General features: G+C 34.4%; 3 protein-coding genes across 8 annotated transcripts; 1 reads left to right on the top strand and 2 right to left on the bottom strand.

The window, feature by feature from the left end:
- The first annotated feature begins 3,656 nt into the window (after positions 1-3,656).
- Positions 3,657-11,799, top strand: LOC145609361 (15-cis-zeta-carotene isomerase, chloroplastic-like). Of its 4 annotated transcripts, none has more exons than XR_014106014.1 (6): positions 3,657-4,135; positions 5,091-5,237; positions 5,401-5,610; positions 6,200-6,785; positions 7,656-7,739; positions 11,351-11,799. XR_014106014.1 is itself a non-coding variant. In XM_081664863.1 (4 exons), the coding sequence occupies exons 1-4, from the start codon at positions 3,725-3,727 to the stop codon at positions 6,533-6,535; spliced, it is 1,104 nt and encodes a 367-aa protein (XP_081520989.1). In that variant the 5' UTR covers positions 3,657-3,724; the 3' UTR covers positions 6,536-7,006. The 4 variants fall into 4 exon arrangements, 1 of the variants encoding a protein (XP_081520989.1); XR_014106013.1 differs by lacking the exon at positions 11,351-11,799 and adding an exon at positions 10,703-11,068; XR_014106015.1 differs by lacking the exon at positions 7,656-7,739 and having other exon boundaries at positions 11,351-11,796.
- Positions 7,751-10,805, bottom strand: LOC145609364 (amino acid transporter AVT1H-like). Its single transcript, XM_081664865.1, has 3 exons — positions 10,360-10,805; positions 9,037-9,638; positions 7,751-8,452 (listed from the first exon to the last, which is right to left on the bottom strand). The coding sequence occupies exons 1-3, from the start codon at positions 10,637-10,639 to the stop codon at positions 7,910-7,912; spliced, it is 1,425 nt and encodes a 474-aa protein (XP_081520991.1). The 5' UTR covers positions 10,640-10,805; the 3' UTR covers positions 7,751-7,909.
- A 656-nt stretch (positions 11,800-12,455) lies between the features above and the next one.
- Positions 12,456-20,680, bottom strand: LOC145609360 (disease resistance protein At4g27190-like). 3 transcript variants are annotated; one of them, XM_081664862.1, is made up of 5 exons: positions 20,432-20,680; positions 20,190-20,267; positions 18,945-19,028; positions 17,518-17,651; positions 12,456-15,962 (listed from the first exon to the last, which is right to left on the bottom strand). In XM_081664862.1, the coding sequence occupies exons 1-5, from the start codon at positions 20,470-20,472 to the stop codon at positions 12,832-12,834; spliced, it is 3,468 nt and encodes a 1,155-aa protein (XP_081520988.1). In that variant the 5' UTR covers positions 20,473-20,680; the 3' UTR covers positions 12,456-12,831. The 3 variants fall into 3 exon arrangements, with proteins under 3 accessions (XP_081520988.1, XP_081520987.1, XP_081520986.1); XM_081664861.1 differs by having other exon boundaries at positions 12,456-15,965; XM_081664860.1 differs by having other exon boundaries at positions 12,456-15,974.
- Positions 20,681-20,887: the final 207 nt, after the last annotated feature.

A 20,887-nucleotide genomic window follows, 5' to 3' on the forward strand; every position in this document is an offset into this window, starting at 1 on the left:
AAAAATATGAGTATGTGATTAAAAGGGGCAATTCTCATAGGTAGCTCTCTGTTTTTGCTTATTTTTCCATTGGTAGGTACTTTTTATATGAATTATCTTTAGTAGCCTTATACTATTTAAAACAGTTTTAATTTGTTATTCATTGAGCTATGCATAAAAAATAGCAAATCCCTATAGTTAAAGGCATATCTTATTCCAATAGAATCTGTGAAAAACTTAACATCGGAAATTAAATCATCATTTAATGCTCATCAAATTGGATTTAAAATAGTACTCCATTCGTCCTTTAATACAAAGCCTCTTTATAGCATTATTACTCACATAATAAAGAGAAAGAGGCTTTTAATTTAGGGACAGAGAGAGTATTTGCTACCCACTTATTATTAGAAAATTTTATATTTTACACCCACAAATAACACACAATTTGATATCATCTTCGTCAAAAAAAAAAATGATATCATCACCCACTAAAAATCTATCTTTTTTTTTTTTTTTTTTGGTGAAATCTATTTTTTTTTATTTTATTTATTTATTTATTTTTGAAAACTGGTGAAATCTATAACTAATATTAAAATAACAATTGATTTTATCAATTCCTTCTTTCCAAGATGTACACGTGTCACACTGTCACTATCTTATAAAAAATTACTTTTTTTTTGCAGTTGTATTTGTGATTAATCTGATTACACTTTCATCCCCCCAAAAAAAAATAAAAAAAATAAAAAAATAAAAACTTGATGGGTGTTTGGTTCGCAAAGTGGTATAGGGTTGGAATCAGGAATGAGGCTAAAGTAGTATCAGGTTGGAACTTGATACTTAGGGCCTATTTTGTTCAGTTTAATTTCAGTTAAGTTCAGTTCAATTCCTAATTTTCTCTCTCATAAACAATGTATTTCAGCTCGATTTAGTTCAGTTCAGCTTAGCCCAATCAGTTGTATCTAGTTCAGTTATTTTCTGTAAATTGAAACAAGTCCTTAATTAATACCATGTATTTGGTTTAATTCTGGAATGGAATATCTCATTATTCTCTCCTTTTACTTATAACCTAAGGGAATGGAACGAGTCAAACCCACCTTCCCCTAAATGTTTCTAAACCTCATACTTCATGGGTTTGAGGTATGGGTTGAAAAATCATACTTTTGACAACCTAACATATAGTGTGGGTTTTATTCATCTAAACACATACCTCATACCTATATTTTGCGAACCAAACTCCCTAACTCTTTCATATTCTCTTAGTTGTATAATTTTGCGAACATGGGTTAAAATTCTCTTGATTTATTTAGGATTTTCATTTTTAGTTGAGGTGAGTGAAGCATTATACGGATTGAGATTTTTTTTCCTATCATTCTCCATGGCCAAGTTTAAAAGAGATAAGTAAACAAAACGGATAGTTTTACTTAGAAAATAAATTAAATCAGTCCATACGTCTTGTGTGTGATTGATCACATCATACGACCACCTATATATAAACAAAGTAACCCCTATAACACTGAAAATTTTACACTACACCCCGGTGTAGCTTCTGCTACCTACACCCCCCTCCCCAAGTGACGTCATTTTGTTCTTTTTTGTTTTTATTTTCATTTTTTTGTTTTTTGTTATATACCATTGCAAGTTAATTCAATGTTTTGAGTTTCGATTCCATGTAAAAATTATTATACTCGTATAAAATAAAGAGTGTGAAAAGATTTCCATGGTATCAATTATAATAAAGCAATTGATGATCCTTTGTTTCAAAAAACTAAAAAAGCAATTAATGATCCTAACTCACAAGCAATCAACTCAATAAGCAAATTGCAAGCCTATTCGAAGCAATTACAAACAAATTGCAATTGTTATGGCAGCGGTGGTGGCGAGATGATGGTGGTTATGTGGCAGCGGTGATAGCGGCGGCAGCGAGACAGCAGTGGTCGTGGGACAATGAGGCAACAATGGTTATTGTGGCTTGAATAGTTGAGTGGGTTAGAGGGGGAAAGTGCAAAGGATTAAGTGACAAGGAAAATATAAAGAAACTCATATCACCATTGATAAAAGCTTGCTTATGATTTTATTGAGAAGTGTATAATTTTTAAATTTTTTTATAAACAGTATACTCTTATAATTTTATAGTTGAACATATAATATTTTAAAAATGAACATATTTATTTAATAAATGTAAATGAACATACAATTATTTATAATTGAACATATAATATTTCCAAAATAAACATATTTATTTAATGGTTGTAAATGAACATACAATTATTTATAATAAACATATAATATTTCAAAAATGAACATATTTATTTAATACGTAGTATTTGTAATTGAACATATAATATTTCAAAACTAAACATATTATTTAATAGTTGTAAATGAACATACAATTATTTATAATTGAACATTTAATTAAGGAGCATTATCATAGATGAAAAATGTATAAAAGTTATTATTTTTGTAATTGTTATTGAAAAATTTTGAAGGTAGCACACACTCCTTATTGTAATTGTATGTAAGAATCATTTCCATGACAACTACAACATAGCACACACTCTTATTGAAATTCCTTATTAAATTTGTAAAATTAACTACTTCATGATATAATTGGGTGCTTTAATTAGTAATATAAAAAATATGTTTATCATATATCAAAATTCTAATAAATGTATCTTAATATGCATTTGATCATATAATATTATGTGATTGAACATTTACCAATTAAAAATGAACATTTATCAAAGAATTTTCCACTTCAAAATATAAAACCAATGAACATTAATATGTGAATGATCATGTGCTAATATATGAATGAACATTAATTGTCTATTAACATGTGAATAACATCGTACTAATATATAAATGAACAATTACCAAATTGAAAATGAATATTCATAAAAAAAATAGAACTTTCTACTACGAACTAAATTTACAAATCTATACTCATATGAAATAGATTAAATCATCCAGAAATTTGCGACAATTATACTTTTTTTTTTAACTTTTTGAGTTCAACAATTTTATAAACTAATAACACACCACAAATTTACTTTTTTCCCCATTTTTTTTTACAAAAATAAGTAAAATTATATCATCATACTTATGTTGATACATTTTCAAGCTGGATGTTTCTTTTATTTTCATGAAAACACAATTGCAACAAAAATCAGTAAAAAAAACTAGCATATTATACTTGTGTTTTCATTTCAAAAATCAACAAAAACACTTACAATTTCGATTTTCGACTTTGCTTTGGTATTTTTTCCAGCGATTGTGTAAATTTGCCTCATATATTAGACATTGTGCTTGACTATTATAGATTATTATAACTTTTTACTGAAATTTATTTGCAAATATTGAAGATTTTGATGAGAGAGAAAATAGAGAAATAAAATGAAAAGAATGAAGAGAGAATTTGAATGGTGGTTCAATTTTTTTTACATAATGTAGTGTGTGGGGTATAGATGGTTATCGTAGCAACTTGCAAGTGGATAGTATATGGGAAGTGAGGAATTAGTGGGAGGAAGGGTAAAACAGTACCGTTTTGCATGGGGGTGTAGGTAGTAGACCCTACACTAGGGTCTAGTGTTCACTAATTACTATAACACCGACTAAATAACCCGTGTACTACAAACACATGAGCCCAAGAAAGCCCAATCAAAATTACTCCATATTTTGGAGCCAAATCCATCACTCTCCATTCTCAATTTCCCACACTCTCTCTCTCTCTCCTCTTACTCCATCAATGGCGTCCTCACTTGTTCTATCACTCCCCTTTCTCTCTCCTCATCATCGAAACCCTAAACCCCCAATTCCCATTTCCAAACCCTTAATTTCTCTCTCATCTCCCTCAATTCCCCGCAAATTCAGTACCCCAATCCACGTCACCTCAAAACCTCTGCAATTCCGACATCGGAGTCGGAGGTTACTTGTCGGGAATTCCATCGGAGAATCCGATGAAGCTCCCGATGATGTTCTTGTCGGAGAAGATGCCGCTGTTTTCGAGCTGAGCAATCAGAAGCTTACTTCCTGGGTTTACTTCACTGTGATTTTGGGTGTTGTTTTGTTCGCCCTTAATTATCTTTGGATTGATAATTCTACTGGATTTGGCAAGTATCTCATTGATGCTCTTGAGAGTGTGTTCCAAAGCCCTGAGGTGAAAATTTCTTGTCTTTCAACTTTGATTAATATCATACCAAGTATTATATATGTTGAATTATTCATTTTAATGTATAGTTAGTCATGATTATGTGATATACTGATTTTCATCTTAATGTATAGTTTAGTTTAATTATGTTGTTGATGAAATTTGAGTAATATTGTTGATACTATGTTAGCTAAAAACCAATTAGGAAATTTAGAGGAGTTGTGCTGAAATGAGGTGAAGTTTTGACAAAATCAATCATGTTGTACAGATAAGAGTGTGGTATCGAATGTGTGTTTCGCCTTTGTTACTCGGACACTTCAATTTCACTGGTGGAAATGAATCATATGCTCTCAATGAATATGTATCAATGATTGTTATTTGTAATAAGTCCAGCAATGTTTGAAGAGTTGGAGTGAAATTGATGTTGCCTGGGTAATGAAAATTAGGGGAAGTATATGAAGCGTAAGATATAGGAGCATACCTGCAGAATGAACCTTATAGATTTGGGGATTTAAACTGATATTGGTAAAGAGGGGTCCTAGGTAAGCAGTAATGTAGCTTCGGCGGAAATATGAAGTTATTATCATAGTGCTCTTAAGTCTTTGAGGTATATATTGTGAAAGTTATTTTCCTGAGAAGGCTGGAAGCAGCATGCCTTTTCGTGTTAATGAGTGTCGTACTTATGTACTTTGCATTCTAGCTCAATCATAAGTTTTATCAAAATTTCAGAACATTATGACTAATGTAAATGTAGCATGAACTGCTCCACATAGGGAAATCTTCAACAACAGAAGAATGTGTTTTCGGTATGATGTATTTAGGGTGTTTGGTCCTGTGATTATACTTGTATATATTTAGTATTTGTTTTACTTGTTTGATATATGTTTATGTTCATGGCACCTTCAAGTCTTCAACCCTTCATTCTGAGCATCAAAAGGCCTAATCTTTCGATAATCTTGTACAGGTTGTGCTGCTGAGCCTCATAGTCATATTTGCTTCTGTTCATAGTGGATTGGCTAGTTTTAGGAATGTGGGTGAGAAAATCATAGGGGAACGTGCCTTCCGTGTCCTATTTGCAGGAGTATCGCTTCCATTAGCTGTTAGCACTGTGGTGAGATTTGCCTTTCTATCTTTCTAAAGTGATTATTTTTTTTTTCAATTTCATTTTGTCTTTTGCATGTTTCTGTTTTGATGACTCATTTGTGGCGGAAAAAGCTATAGTAATTCTCGCCATCTTAATCTACAATGACATCTTAATTGAATCTCTTTATTAGGTTTATTTCATAAACCACAGATATGACGGGATACAATTATGGCAGCTCCAAAGTGTTCCTGGAGTACATCAACTTGTGTGGTTATCTTCTTTCATCTCCTTCCTTTTTCTCTACCCTTCAACCTTTAATTTGTTGGAAGTAGCAGCAGTTGACAAGCCCAAATTGCACCTTTGGGAAACAGGAATCATGAGAATTACTCGCCATCCACAGGTGAATTTCATCTTTCTCTGATGCTGATGAAGATTATTGTTATTGTTTTTGAAATAACTCTTTGTAATAATGTACTGAATGAAGATGGACTTTCTAAACACTTTTCTCTTTAGAGATACTACTTTCTAGAATTTAGAGCTTCCTAATGGGGTAAAATATCAGACTTTCGTCTAATATATTTACTGCATGTCTTCTTTTTTTTTATTATCATGCCATCAAGATGGTGCTCAGGAAAATTGACAAGAGTTCCCGAAATTTTGGAACCATATCATCTCTATTTCCTTGTATACATGTCAATATAAATATTTTTATTACCAAACTTCGTTTTCAACCTGGTCATAAATGAAGGGGTGCATGCCATGGCAGGAGAAGGTACATCAACAGGTGCCATCCCACTGTGGATGCTTTAAAAACTCCTCTTCATATGTTTACTACCCTCTTCTCGTATAAATCTAAATTTAAACCAATCATGCAAGTCTTAAACTTTCCCTTTTCATTTACTAGTATCTGCATCTTGTGCCCCTTTTCACCTGTATAAATTGGTTGCTTTTGAGCTTGAAAGGGACTGACTAGTCTGTTTTATATGTAGATGGTTGGACAGGCAATCTGGTGTCTGGCTCACACTGTTTGGATTGGGAACTCTGTGGCAGTTGCTGCCTCCATTGGCTTGATTGGACATCATTTATTTGGCGTTTGGAATGGGGATAGAAGGTTATCTTTACGTTATGGGGATGCTTTTGAGATTGTGAAGAAACGAACAAGTGTAATTCCATTTGCTGCTATAATTGATGGACGTCAAAGGCTGCCAAAAGATTACTACAAAGAATTTATTCGGGTGCCATATATAGCAGTGACTGTTGTCACCCTGGGTGCTTATTTTGCTCACCCACTTATGCAGTCAGCCAGTTTTCGACTTCATTGGTAGGAATTACTGGGCAATTTTCAATGAACAGGTGAGTAGGTGGCAATACTTGGTGTGATAATTGACCAGACAAGCATGTAGACCACCTTTCTTGGGCTCAAACAGAGTATTGCCGGATGTTTCTTTGGGTAAATTGCTAGCTTGCACTAAAGAGAAATGTCGAAGACTTGTCTGAGGAGAACTGGATATGATATTTCACAATTTTTGAAAGGATGATGCAGCAACTGTTTGCCTTCCATTGCAGCTTAAGGTGGTGCGTCCCTGATTCCCTTTAATTTTCAATTGTCACCGAGAAAAATTGTGCATCGTTAACATTGTATTTAATTGGATTTTGATTTGTAATTTCTAGATAAAATAGTTGCAATTTTCACTAAAAAAGAAAGTTGTGATTTTAGTATATGATCCTAGTTTGTATAATTAATAGCTGAGGAAAGAAATAAAAAATAAAAAAAAAAAATCATTAATTTTGGTGTTTGAAGTCTCTTCTTCTATGTGTTTCGAAAAATTGACATGTGGTCTAATATTTTATATCTAGTAGCTGTTTCTTCTTATACTGGAAACTGGAGAACAAATGCAATTAGCTTGTCGATGGTTATCTGGGAAAGTTGAGGCAGCATGGTTGCAGAGTTTATCACTCTACTGTTGAATATTTATCACCCTGCCGTCTTTGTGTATCTGTGAGACCAGATCAGCTAGCCATCTTGCCCATATATACACAGTGCAGGGCTCTTTATTAGTTATACTAGGTTGCAGAGATTTTATTTCTTTCTTGATGTTTTCTGGCATATTTGTTTGGATCAGGTTGATTATTTAAACCACAGTATATAATGATTTTGAGCAAGGCACTTTAACGTCAGTTAAGGGCTACTCAAGATTAATTCACAAAAATAATAAAAGGTTAAATAAGGGCCAATAAGTTCTATTTTAGAGACTTGAAAAGAAAAAAAAAAGGTTCTATTTTAGGGAAAATTATTCATATATGGTTTTCCTGTGAATTGAACACTACAATTTAATTGTTGCTTATTTTGTGGTAGAAGCTTGATAAGACACCTACCTGATAATTCTATTCTATCATTGTTATGATAAAATTGAAAATTTCAGTGTATTGCATCTCTATGTTCAGCAGTCACAAGGCTCTCCTAGCAGTAAACGCCTCTATTATTCCACTTTATATTCAGAAGTCACAAGGCCTCCTAGCTGTAAGACTGTAAGTATCTCTTCCATTTCAACAAGTATTACTGTTAAACATAGGTATTCTGTATAGAATGTAGTAAATGATACAAGTGTTACAACTATCTTCGACACCCTCTGTTCTTGTCATCTGAGATGTTTAGAGGCATATATGAGAGATTCCCAATAGAGAATATGAGAGCATCCTCAACTTGAAGAAGTAGCTGTTGTGATTTTTTTGATGAGTGACTTTGAAGATGACATAGTTCCAGTTAAACTAATAACGAACCCAATCATGATGATAATCACATTGAAGAGCAAGTGAGGTTTGGAAATTTCAGCAATATAAATTTTGGAATAGAAGATGCATGGTATTATGATAGATATACTGACACTGATAAGAGAGCCAGTTAGATTGAGAACATATTGGAAGTATGGCACAGAAAGAGCGAGGGCTAGTATAGCTATAAGAAGGATCGAGCCTATACTACCCCTTATGATTTTCCTTGTCCATGAACTTGTGAAAGAAGGAAGATTGTGCTCAAGTTGGATTGCAAGTGGGGCAAACTTCAGTGCATATTTGGTCATAGGTGTCAACACTGTTGCCCACAAGGCAATTTTTGTGGCAATGCTATCTTGTGGCATGCTGAGGGTGATTTGAGAGTTTATGTTGGGGCCAAACATTTTTGCTCCCATGAAAGCCAAGGCTGTGTAAAGCGCCGTGATTGTAGTGAAGCTCAATACAGTAACCTGAAAAGAACCAGAGTGCAGGAAAGATCAGTTTGCCAAAAAGAATAAAAAATAGCTACCTTTCAACTTTCTTCTTTTATTCAATTATTAAAATTACTTGTTACACAGAGGGTGCTGGGAGGGGGGTGGGGAGGAGATCAAACACAGGCCAGCCTATCTTAGACTCCCACACAGGATAGATTGTGCGATTTGTGCCCAACAATTATGAATGGACCCCTTGGCGTCCTTGACTTTTATGCTGACACTTAGCCCTTGTTCTCTTCTTGTAATGTTTACTTAATTACATGTATCAATACACTGATATTTTCAAAAATATTATACTACCTCCGTTACATATTATTTGCAACGTTAGACATTTTCTTTGTCTACTTTATGTCAAATCGTTGCAAATAATATGTAACGGAGGTAGTATTTCAAAGATGAAAAGAACATGGCCTAAGGAGGTAAACCCAACCGAAAATATGCAAACCACTGTATGCTCATGTTGGCACTGTGGTAGAAGCTATTGGGTAGGTATAATAGTTAATTTCTGGTCATACTGCAGCCATCTTATTGTACTTTCAATGAAAATGACTGGAAGTTACCTTTGGATACTTGGAGGGATCTTTCATGGATGTGTATATGTTGGGAAAAACAGTATGTCCTGCATAACTATAGGCATAAAGTCCAGTTACATGAGGAATTTTGTTTAGGTGCAGCACTGGTATGTTATGGTTTGCATTCACCACCCCAAACATTGCTGTACCTGTCACTGTCAGAAAAATAAGCATTGACATGATAATTCCACCTACTGATAGAAAAGCTATAGAAGTAAAGTCTCTGAGCCATAGGCTAGGAAGTGCCACCAAAATTGCTGTCGTCGTTAGTAGTGTTGATTTCTCGATCAAGGGTACCTTGATAGGAATTCCTTTAATGACCATGTTTAAGTTATCATGAAGTGAAATTGTGTAGGATACAAGGCCCATGAAAATATCCGTGTAGATAAGTATTGTAGCTATGATTTTTCCTTTTGTCCCGAATGCTTGCCATCCAATGTCAGTATAGCTTCTTAACTCGGGATTTTTGTGGAGGCATTTACCAAGTAGGCAAGCACTATAGGCACATATCATTCCGAGTCCTACAAGTAAGAATGCAGAAACCCACCCTCCGTTTTCCAGGCCGTATGATGTAGATAACTGCCCTAGACCTGCAAAAATGTTGATACAAGGGAAATAAGTCATTCTTAAAAGAGTAACTGTTTGTGCTTTGATAATTTGTAGTTTAATTTACAGAAGTTACATTGGAAATTTTCAGGATTGATAATCTTTTCTGTTGTTTGGTTGACAAACATTCTGGAAAGTTTGAATTTCATGGAGAAATCGCTTACCAATATACCAAGTTCCTCTTAGGTAATTGGAACTCCCCTCAGGAAGTAAGGTAGTTCTACACAACCTTAAGTGCAACCAAACAATTTTGACTATTTCATGGAAAACGAAACTTTCTATGTTTAGGCTTTGTTTGGTAAAGAGCTTTTTGGAGAGCTTTTAGCTTATTGAGGCCTATAAGAGATTTGACCATTTTGATTAAGTTTATTTGGGGGATTGGTAAGCAACTTTGAAAGAGGGTTTTTTGAAATAGCTCAATGTTAGGCTTTTTGGCTGTTAAATACGTTGAAATAACTAATCATTAACTAATTAAGAGCTATTTACCAAATACTTTTAGAGAGTTAGCTAATTACAACCAGCTAATACAACTAGTTTGTCAAAATAGCTAATACAACTAGTTAGTCAAACCAATACAACCAACTATATTAATCAGCTACCAGCTAATTACCAAATAGGAAGTCAAAAAACTGCTTAGATTACGCAATGTATGCCCAATTAAAAAAGTGGAAAAAGGAGGTGGCTAATGATTTTACAGCTTTTTACCTATAACCATCCCAGTCATATTGATGACAGAGTGAGTGAAAGAGCTACTGGGCTTGGCAGGTTGCTTTATGTCTATCCATTCTTTATTTTCTGTGTTTGACTTCCTCTCTATATGCTCACATTCGCTCAATTTATTATTTTCCTCAAAACACAACCCGCAACTCTCATATTTTATGCTAAATGTATTATTAGGCCCCATCTTGCTTACTTGACTTCCTTGTAGCTTACTATATGACAGATCTGACTCAGGTTCTATGCTTAATGTATCATCAGACCCCATCTTGTTTACTACTGGACTCTTTTAGCTTATTGTTCAACTCAGGGGAAGCTTGTTTCTGTGCAGGTTTCTGGCTCTTGCCTGAAGTGATAATATGTGATAAATAGGATTTATATAACCTAGGAATTTTAGTTTTGTGAGATTATAAGAGGTAGAGGCCTATATATAGCTGAACAGGTTTGAATTCAGGAACAAGTGGTCCAGAAATAAATTTAAGTTTCTGAGCGTGCTGTGTGCCTTGGATAAGGTGAGAATGAAAGCGATGGTTGTCTGGGTTGTGTTCTTTTCCTCATTTGTAAAGATTACCCCATGAATATGAATAATAAGATCTATGATGTACAAGACAGCTGGTTTTGGGTGCAATGAATCCCCCAAACTTATAATTGAGAATCTGAAAAATAAGTGGTGTGAACAATGCGTGAGACCCTGACTAGCTTGATTATACTGGAAGATAAGTGGTGTGAACAGTTGTACCAAAGTTTCTGATACAACAATACTGTGGTTAACTAACCTCTTGTTTGAACTTTGAAGCACTTGGAGTTACGTTACAAAGTTTGAGTGTTCTATTCAGCTAGAATCAGACTGAAGACTAATGGTAATGACCAAGATGATGGATGGACCTCAGTTGTAAATTTGTAATATTCGGTTAATATTATTTTCTTTTTGATGCATTGTCTGGTTAATTATGTTAATGTTAGCTATTTATTGGTGCAGGCTGACAGTGATGTTGTCTGATCTGATAATGACTTGATTGGTAAGAGAATACTACCGTGTTGGGAAGCTGTCAAAATGGAATAATGGATCTGCATACAGCAAATTAGAGTTTGGCCAACTTATGTAAATGAGATTGTGTACAAGGGAGGAACACAAAAGAGGGAAAAAAAAAACATTTTTGCACGTGAGTTCATCCTTTCAGTTAATGCATAACATAATACAATATACAGGTAATTTTCAGGTTCCCTGGCTAACTGATTTTCTTTGAAGAATCCGGTTAGAAATTGGCGCTTAATGAATCACGTCACGGCTCCTAATTCGCTCGTGTACATACATTGTACTGACATGATCCTGAAAATTAGTTGCTGATTAAGTTAATGTATGGTCTTGCACTCTTGCTAGTTTCTGTTAACATAAAGTTATCACATGGTTTCCTGATTGAGAAATGCTCTAAATGAGTCCCTTTTAGAAAATGTGCTGTGTAATCTTAATATAGAGCAGTATGAAAATATCTGAGTTCTGAAACAAGATAATTGAGTATGACTGGTATAGAAAGTACCTTGTTTAGTCTATCTGGGTTGGGATCAACATTTTCCATATGCAATATTTCCAAGGTACTGGTTAACAGGACAGTAGCTTTGTTATATTTAATTTTATTTTATTTATTTCGTGACAAATTGACTCGTGCTAAAGCATCTCCAATGACAAAAAATGTAATGTATTGTAGCTAATCTTACCACATCAATTTTTTAAGCTACCAAAATATTCTAATGAATTCTTACTAGACCTAAAACACATTGTTGCTTGTCAAAAGTATAAACTAATAAAATAAAATAAATTTATTACAAAAACGTTAGATTTTAAAAGGAGCTTGCTTTTCTTTTCTTCTATCAATCTTTTAGCTTGTTCAATCATTAAACTTCGTGTATTTTATAAGCTATGACTCAAATAATACAATCTATGGCATTGCCATGTATAATATAGGAAAACAGTGGGTACGACTTAGAAAAAAGTGTTTTTACAAGGGCACTACGCAGAAAAACTCTTTCTTTTTAAAATGACACGGAAAGGTGAAGAGCGTAATGACATTTTTAGTAAGAAGGTAAAAGTATAAAATTATACTCCAAAAGTTGGGATTTGCTTATTTAAAGTACATACTACAAGCAGCACAAGCTCAATCACCTTTGAAACAACGGATAATAATTAGCATGTCGTATAATCAATTTCAATTCGTACAACCTGAACTCCAGGATAGCCAAGTACTTCGTACTTTTTATGTTCTTATACTCTCAGTACTAAAACAATAGGTAAACAAAATTGAATTAAAAGTATATAGCTTAGACAACATACATAGAACTATATTTGATCTACTGTAAGTGTGATTAATCTATTCATCACCTAACTAGACTCCAATTATCTACTATGTAGTTAATCTAAAAAAAATGTGAAAACTTTGAACTCGAAACTGTACCAGTCCTCGGCTACATCGAGCCCCTTACCCACATATCATCAGACTGGATTTCCTTAAAACGACCCTGAAGTTTAGCTGGCAACGCAGGACCCCGCCATTCCAAACAATCCCACCAGCTAGTCTCAGCTTTGATCTCCTTTATGGTGGCCTCCACAGGAGATTTTAGATCAAGATTCTTCATTCTAGGACAATTGTAGATACTGATATACTCTAAGCAGGGTATATCGCCACCATTCCAAATGCTTACCAGTTTGGGAAGATAATGAAGTTTCAGTACCTTTAACCTAAGCTCTGCAGAAACAGGAGGGTCGACCTCCATTTGGTCTATTCCAACATTTTCAATGGAGTTGACATCGGTAACATTAGGTTCAGAAAAATCACTGTCACCAATATCGACATCTGCAGAACTTTGATCCTGGTTGCTAATGACATTTTTCAAAGATTGACAGTCCTCAACAATCAGCTCCTCCAAGTTGGATAGAACAGCCACCATGGAACGACACAGAATAGATTCCAGTTTTGGGCAAGAATGCACTGATAATCGCCTAAGCCTTGAGAGACTTCCAGCTCGAATGGGACCTGCCCAAATCCAGCTCAGGTTCCAGGAATAGTGGATGCTCAAGAGCTCTAGAAACGGAAAGTAATTTCCTGTCCTCTTTGTGCTGTTTACTATTGCTTTTAGTTTTGGGCAATCCCTTACAACACAAATCTTTAGATCATTGATAGTAGCCCGTCCGAATTGTGTCAAGGACTGAGCAGTTAGGTGATGATCTATATAAAATGCTGTAGCTTGAGAAAGCACTTTACCAACTGCATCAGGCATACCTTCACCATTAACAAACCTCAAGCACCGATCTTGCTGATAATACTCATGTTCAAGGTCATCAGAAACATGAGAGACAACACGCTTGACATCATGGCCAACAACAAACTTGAAATGGGTCAAAGTTCGGTGTAGCCAAGCTGTACTCACATCAATGAAATACTCAAGATTTTTTATTTCAGGAAAGTGGAAAGACAGGGAGCATAATTTTAAGTTGCTCACTTCAATTGTTACATCTGATGCAACCTTAGTCCATCGTGGATCTCCAGGATATACATTAATGCTGAGCTCCTTTAGCTGAACAAGGTTGGAAATTACTCCCTTTGAGATCAACTGTGGTGGCAGCATGGCACATTCATCCTCATCCATGGATCCATAAAAGCAGACTTGCAAGTTAACTAAACAAAGCAACTCACATATTTGATCAGGCAGCTGGCATATTTCTGTACCATGAACATCAAGAACCAAGAGGTGTTTCAGAGCTCCAATTGTAGGTGGGAGAAAAAACAAACGTTGACAGTTCCGGAGAATCAATACCTGTAAGCATTCAAGTTTTGTGAGGGACTGTGGTAAAGATTTTATTCTGGTTTTGGACAGGTTTAGAATCTGGAGAGAAGACATGTTCTCAAAGAAAGATGAAGGTATGACTCTCAAACAGCTATTTCTTTGGAGAAACAATGTTAATAATTTTGAGCAGGCTGGCCTTTTTGGTAGACTTGAAAGTGTATTATCCATCAAAAAGACCATTTTTGCTTCTTCCCATTCTTCCTCAGACGGTGGTTCACTGAGATCATCACCTGCTTTTAAAATGGAAAGGTGACCTTCAGGTTGTTCAAATGTGGGATTGCTTATGTGAGACAAAAGAGTTTTCTGTGACAGTATAGACCTAAAATAACGGATCAAAAGCATTTGTAACCCTTTTGCATCTGACAGGATTACTAATGCCAAATCACGTAAAAAACCATGCATCTCAACCATCAAACCATCATCAGTGCACTGCAATAAAGAGACGTCAATGAGATACTTGATAATATCATGTCCTCTTCTATGTGCATCTGACATACTCCCAGCAACAATGCCTTCATCGACCAAGTACCCTACAAGAGAAGAAATACTAACTGCTTTTCTTTCTGTGAATAAAGCATGATAGAGAAAGGAACTTCTAATATCATGTTCTTTGAGCCTATCATATCCAATTTTAAGTACCTGAAGACAATTAGTCAATAATATATTCTTTACTGTACTCTTCCATACAAAAATACTGCGATCCATTCTCAACGCACTTCCAACAACTTTTATTGCCAAAGGTAAACCAGAACACTCGTCAACAATTGCACGGCCATAAGGCTCAATATCTTCAGAATCCATGACATCACCCACATGAAAACGGAACAATTGTAGCGATTCTTTCCTAGATAAAACCTGAGCTTCAATGGTTCTATCCACTTCCATGGCTTCACAGATATGGATTGATCTGGTAGTCAATATTATCATATAGTCATTATCTAGATTGCCGATAGGAATTCCCACCATTGGCAGATCAATATACTCCCATACATCATCTAGAAACAAAATGAATTTCCTTGCTAAAAGAGTCTGCAGAAGGATCATAGCAACTTCATCATCAGACTTTACATTTGGCACATTCAAAGATAGCTGCTGGATTAATGAATTCTGTATCTTTCTTCGGGAAGAGCATCTTGGAATAGTTACCCAAAGAACCAAGTCAAACGATCTCTTTACATCATACCGTGAAAGAAAGGCTTTCATCAATGTGGTTTTCCCTATACCACCAGCTCCATATATTCCAATCTTCTTGACTTCTACATCCTGAAAAGCAGATAATAATCTCTGCAGACTGCGATCAGTTGATCTACTATACTTCACCGTTGGCCAAGAATTGAAGCCCAAGTTTACAACATTTCTCAAACGACAATGAGTTAAACTGGTTTCGATTTCTCCCTCTTTCGTTGTTTTGTCATTTGCACTAGACGTCGAGTCAACATTGTGAACTGTTGGTATGATGGATTCATCTAGTCTTATTTGACTAGTAACATCAGCATTATGGATTGTTGATATGATGGATTCATCTAGTCTTATTTGACTAGTTACATCAGCATTATGATTTTGAGAACATTTTGCATAGGTTTCCCTCTCGCTGTCAGGAGTATTGGTGCCTTTTGAACCAAAAAATGGAATTCCTGTAATAGTAAATGACTCTGTTCCAGTCAATACGGTTGGAGCTTCTAGTGCCCTACAATCATCCAAGCCAAAGGATATCTTGAAAGTTTGTGAGTCTGAGGCCCCACTGGTGCTTCCTGCTGCAAAAGCTAAAAATGAGTATATCAATATGCATAATATAACCTGAATTTACAAAATCAACATAGCACCATAAGTCCATAATCATGATATAAAATTGATATTACCTCCGTTACAGGTTATGTGCAACGATTAGACATTTTCCCTCTCTGCTTTATGTCAAATCGTTGCACATAACTTGTAACGGAGGTAGTAGTTAGTATGCTAGTTTACATTAGTCTGTTGAACAGGAATTTGCAAATACTCCGTGACAGAACACCGAACTTTTAAAATCATGGATAATGTTGATTACAATAAAGTAGGAAGAATAGATGTGCTGATTTCTCTGTGCACTTGTCATTTGGAGGGTAGAATAAGTATATGAAGGCTTAAAGGTAGCCTAGCTAGAGAAGGAATATATGAATGAGTGCATTGTGCGTTAGATGTCAAGAGTATTGTTAAGATGTCCAGTAATTTAGGATGATGACATTGACAGCATCTGGAAAAGAAAAAAAAACTATTCCAAAACTTTCCCCTATCTTCATTGTCAACTGAATAACTAAAGGCTTCAAAGCAAGTGAAATTTTTTAGGCCCGCACATTTTGAATAAAGTATGTACTACAAATCAATAAATTACTAATGGCCCGTTTGGTATCCAGTTATAAATGGTGGCAATGGGAATGAATTTTAAGAGTAAACTAGGTACGAAATTTAAATTGTATTCCCCAAAAAAATGCAATTTCATCCTTAAGCATGTGTCTTCTTCATATTTTTTTATTACCATCCATTACAGTATTAGGTAAGAATGAAAATTTATAAAGAGAAATGGACAATTTGGGGTGAGCATGGGATTGAACCTCGATTTTCCTTACAAATTCACATACAAGCTCATTCCCATTACTATCATTTATAGCCATCTAGCAAGTGGGCCGTAAAAGCTTCACAGACGATCAAAAGGTGCTGTCATGCTGTCACACACATCAAAACTTAGTTCAACAGAATTTTGTTCAAAAACAATCACACACATCGAAACTTAATTCAACAACAATCTTAGTAATGTGTTTGTTTGAACCATATTAATTAGTAGAGTGACAACATTGCAAACATGAGCAACCATAGAAGACTGTTTTAAACACCATACGTGCACATCCTCATCCTCATCCTTAATTAGCATAAACTTTATTACGTATGATTAATGAGTGGGGAGAAAAAACTTCTTGATACCTGCCTTTTCTCCACCCAGATGCCCATTCTTTGTCCCTTTCCATCCAAGGCTCAAGGTATACATATATATATACACCATAGAGCATAAAACATGATTTATTTCTGTTTTAATCTAACAGTTTCTAGATGTCATTGGTTGATCAGACAAGATAATGGGCAATTCCAATGAAGAGTCAGGCATTAAGATGGGACCTAGTTGCTGGAAATTATTTGTTGAGAATTGAAAGAAGTTGAGGTACAAAATCTGAAACAGAGTTTGATAAAGAAGATTTTTTTGAAATACTTTAAACAGTTCAAACCAAGTGACCACTGATGTGATTGTACAAACTAAACATAAAACTGAAATCTTACGTATAATCCTCGCTCCATTAGAGCAAGTATGAAGACCCTTATAGGAGATTTGGTAAGCATCGCCTTCATCAATCCTCTGCACCTTTTTTACAGCTGCACAACCTTCTTCCTTATATGTACATCTGAAATAGCTCCTGTTGAATAAATTATACCATTAATCATATGCAAACTTGTGCAAGTTGATACTATAGAACAACTCACAGCCAACGTATTCATTGATGCCAACACAAATGACTAGGGGTAACAGCAGACAAACGAAGCATGATCAGAACAACATTTAGGGCATACTTGAATTGGAGGTAACAACAGACAAATTATGGTAGAAAAAGGTGGATGGGGGTGGTGCCATGGGATGATCTAATGGTGGTGCAAAGAGGAGGGGAGTATGGGGAAATTACCCTCATTTTGGTGTAATGTGGAGGGAGAAGTAGGAAGTTCTTGCCCTCATTTTGGGTTGATAACTTGATAAGTACCCATCATCCACCTAGGGTAACTTTCACCCTCAAAGTGCAGGTAATTATCACACTGTTTCTCCCTCTTTTTCACATCACCAGCTTCTCATCCCTTTCACCATCACCTTTTCTTGCCTTCATGCTCCTTGACTTTTTTTTTTCTTATTACCCCCCTCCCCTCTTCTCGTGAATGAGTAAGACTTAAGAAAAGGTTTTCTTCATTTTACTATCACATTTCTTATTACCCCCTAACTATTAGAAATTGTTTTCTTCATGTTAATTCAAAAACTAATTACGTAGAATCATACCATAATTGTTAAATTTGGTTTACTTATTACTATATACCTATCATTGTGTACTAATAAAATTATGAAAATTGCATTTGTAATATATATATTGAGAAAAATCTAACAAGAGTCAACATGATGACATTTTTCCTTATTGATTAGTGTAAAGTTACAATCAAAATTCAGTCCAGAAAGAGAAAGAGAAGAAGTTTTTCATACTTTCTCTATTCTTAAAGGTTGTAGGGGGAAAACCTTGGAATTTTAGGAGACTCAAGTGAATGGAAAGAGAATAAACGAAATGAAATAGTCAGCCCACGATAAAAGGAGGGATAAAAAGAAATAAATGGCCAAAAATATGATGATGTCGAAGCGAATAGTATTTAAAACATTAAAGAAATGAAATTTTTGCAACTATTGAGAGAGAAAGCAACGCATATTATAGCACAATAGTACACATGGAGTTATGAAAACTATTATATGGAAGTAATCAATGTCTTCATTGAATGATATATAACAAAATTGAACCTTTTGATCACTAAAACCAATAAAATAGATTTACTAATATATGAGAGACATGCAGTCAAATAGCAAAAGGTATTACACGAAATTTTAGGAAGTATGAAGAAGACAGTACATCTTATTAAAATTAGTTCTTTTTTTTATATACAAGTTTAACAAGGATTCATACCGTGGATACTTTGATCCTAATATCTCTTTTTGCCCGTATTTTCTCCAAGAATATCCATCATCTGTAAGTTCTTGAACAACAATCCTAAGAGCCAAAAGATGTCAAAGTTTAAACACATATTTTCTGCAAGGTATAACTCAACACATCCTTTTTTATTTGTAACTCTTATTTTCTTCTCTTCTCACGAAAAACAAAAATAAACATAATTAAATTATGGCAAATTTTTTTTGGTACATATTTTATCAGCTTGCTCGAAAAGCGTCACCTTCTTAATAGATAAAATAGCCAATATAGAATATAGAAGATCTTACATACTCCATAACTCCAAGTCAACTTTTTTTTTTTTTTTAAATGAAGGTCATATTGATTTAAGGTTTTCTCAACTACAAAAAAAGAGTCGCAATTATGAATGTATTTTTACAGGGGACATATTCCAAGGGAAAATAAACACTGTGTTATGTACGAAAGTTAACATGTTACTCAACAGAGACATGGAAATCTATAAGTAATCGACTTATCTAAGATTGAGTTGAACCTTTATAAGTCAATAGCGTGGATAGATCCCGAACAGATTTAATTATGATTCATCCCTATTAAGATTGGATACATTATAGGTAGAATTGAATGTGTCTAAATTCATAACAAAAATTGACTCTTTATTGACACATGAACCCTAATCAAAACAAAAAATTGCTCTCATGATAATTTATTTACGAAAAGTCTTTGTATTGCATGATTAAATGGAACTAGGCATGATTATATTCCCACGAAAGATAATTGTACTTCGTATTAAGACAGGGCAAATCTATCATGTGTAACCTATAATATGATTTATCCCGGAGAAAGATTAAAATTGGAACAATTTACATTAGTGTGAACATTAAAATAATCAACTAAAGCTCTCATTTCAACCAACTCATTTCTTACTACTACATATTTCAATTCATAATATGTTTAAATTTATAGTTCTTATTCAAATCTATTCGAATTCAACCAACTTTATATTCATAGTAACACATAGCAGTACTCAATCCAACCTTCCCTCCATACAGTTGTTTCCATCTACGACAAACACTATACACTTGCGGTTTTAAAACTCCGTTCATTCACAAATACGAGTAAATTGTAATTTACATAACTAACAAACAATGAAACAAGTCAAACAATAAGAACAAGAACAAGAACTAAACAAGCAAGTTAGCAAAAAAAAATCAATTGAAAATGTAATACAAAGTAGAATCTTACTCAGTTGATTGTATGTTGCTTCTCTTACGTTTAATTGGAAAATGTGAGTCTTGCTTCCATACTTGCTCATACGATTTCCTGCATAAACAAAACCAAAAATCAAAAATCAAAAACAAAAATCAAATATCAAAAATCAAGAAAATGCTTTAGTACATAATCAGTAATTACAAATATACAAACAATTATTGACATTAATTGTTGAAAAAACACAATTTGAAAAACAAATTGGTACTAAATTGAACCTAATTCCAGAAACATCTTTCTCCTTGCTACTGATCTTCATCTACTCCATAAAAGTTAAGGATCTAAGAATTGAAAACTTCGAAAGGTTGGAGAACGGGCCAGAAGCGGGCTGTAATGAGCCCGGTTATGCAGATGGTGTAGGCCCGTTGTGGGGGTAGGTGGTCAAGGAGAAGGTGTGAAGTGGTAATGGCCAAAAGAGGGAAGAAATAGAGACCCAAACATAAGTTGACTTAATATCGTTAAGATGTTAGATTCATTCCTTTCCATAATATGACTACTTGCTACTCCCTCCATTTTTTAATTTTTATTTTATTTTTTTTTTTTTTTGAGAAAGCATTTTTTAAATATTTTTATAGTACATGGTTTTGCTCCATCGATTGGCACATGGTTTTGGGAGTTATTCCCCTTTCTCTAATCATGATTGACATGCTTTGACTTTTATTGAAACTGTAATT

The sequence above is a fragment of the Chenopodium album genome, chromosome 23 (genome assembly GCF_948465745.1).
Source record: "Chenopodium album chromosome 23, dcCheAlbu1.1, whole genome shotgun sequence".
Taxonomy (NCBI): domain Eukaryota; kingdom Viridiplantae; phylum Streptophyta; class Magnoliopsida; order Caryophyllales; family Amaranthaceae; genus Chenopodium; species Chenopodium album.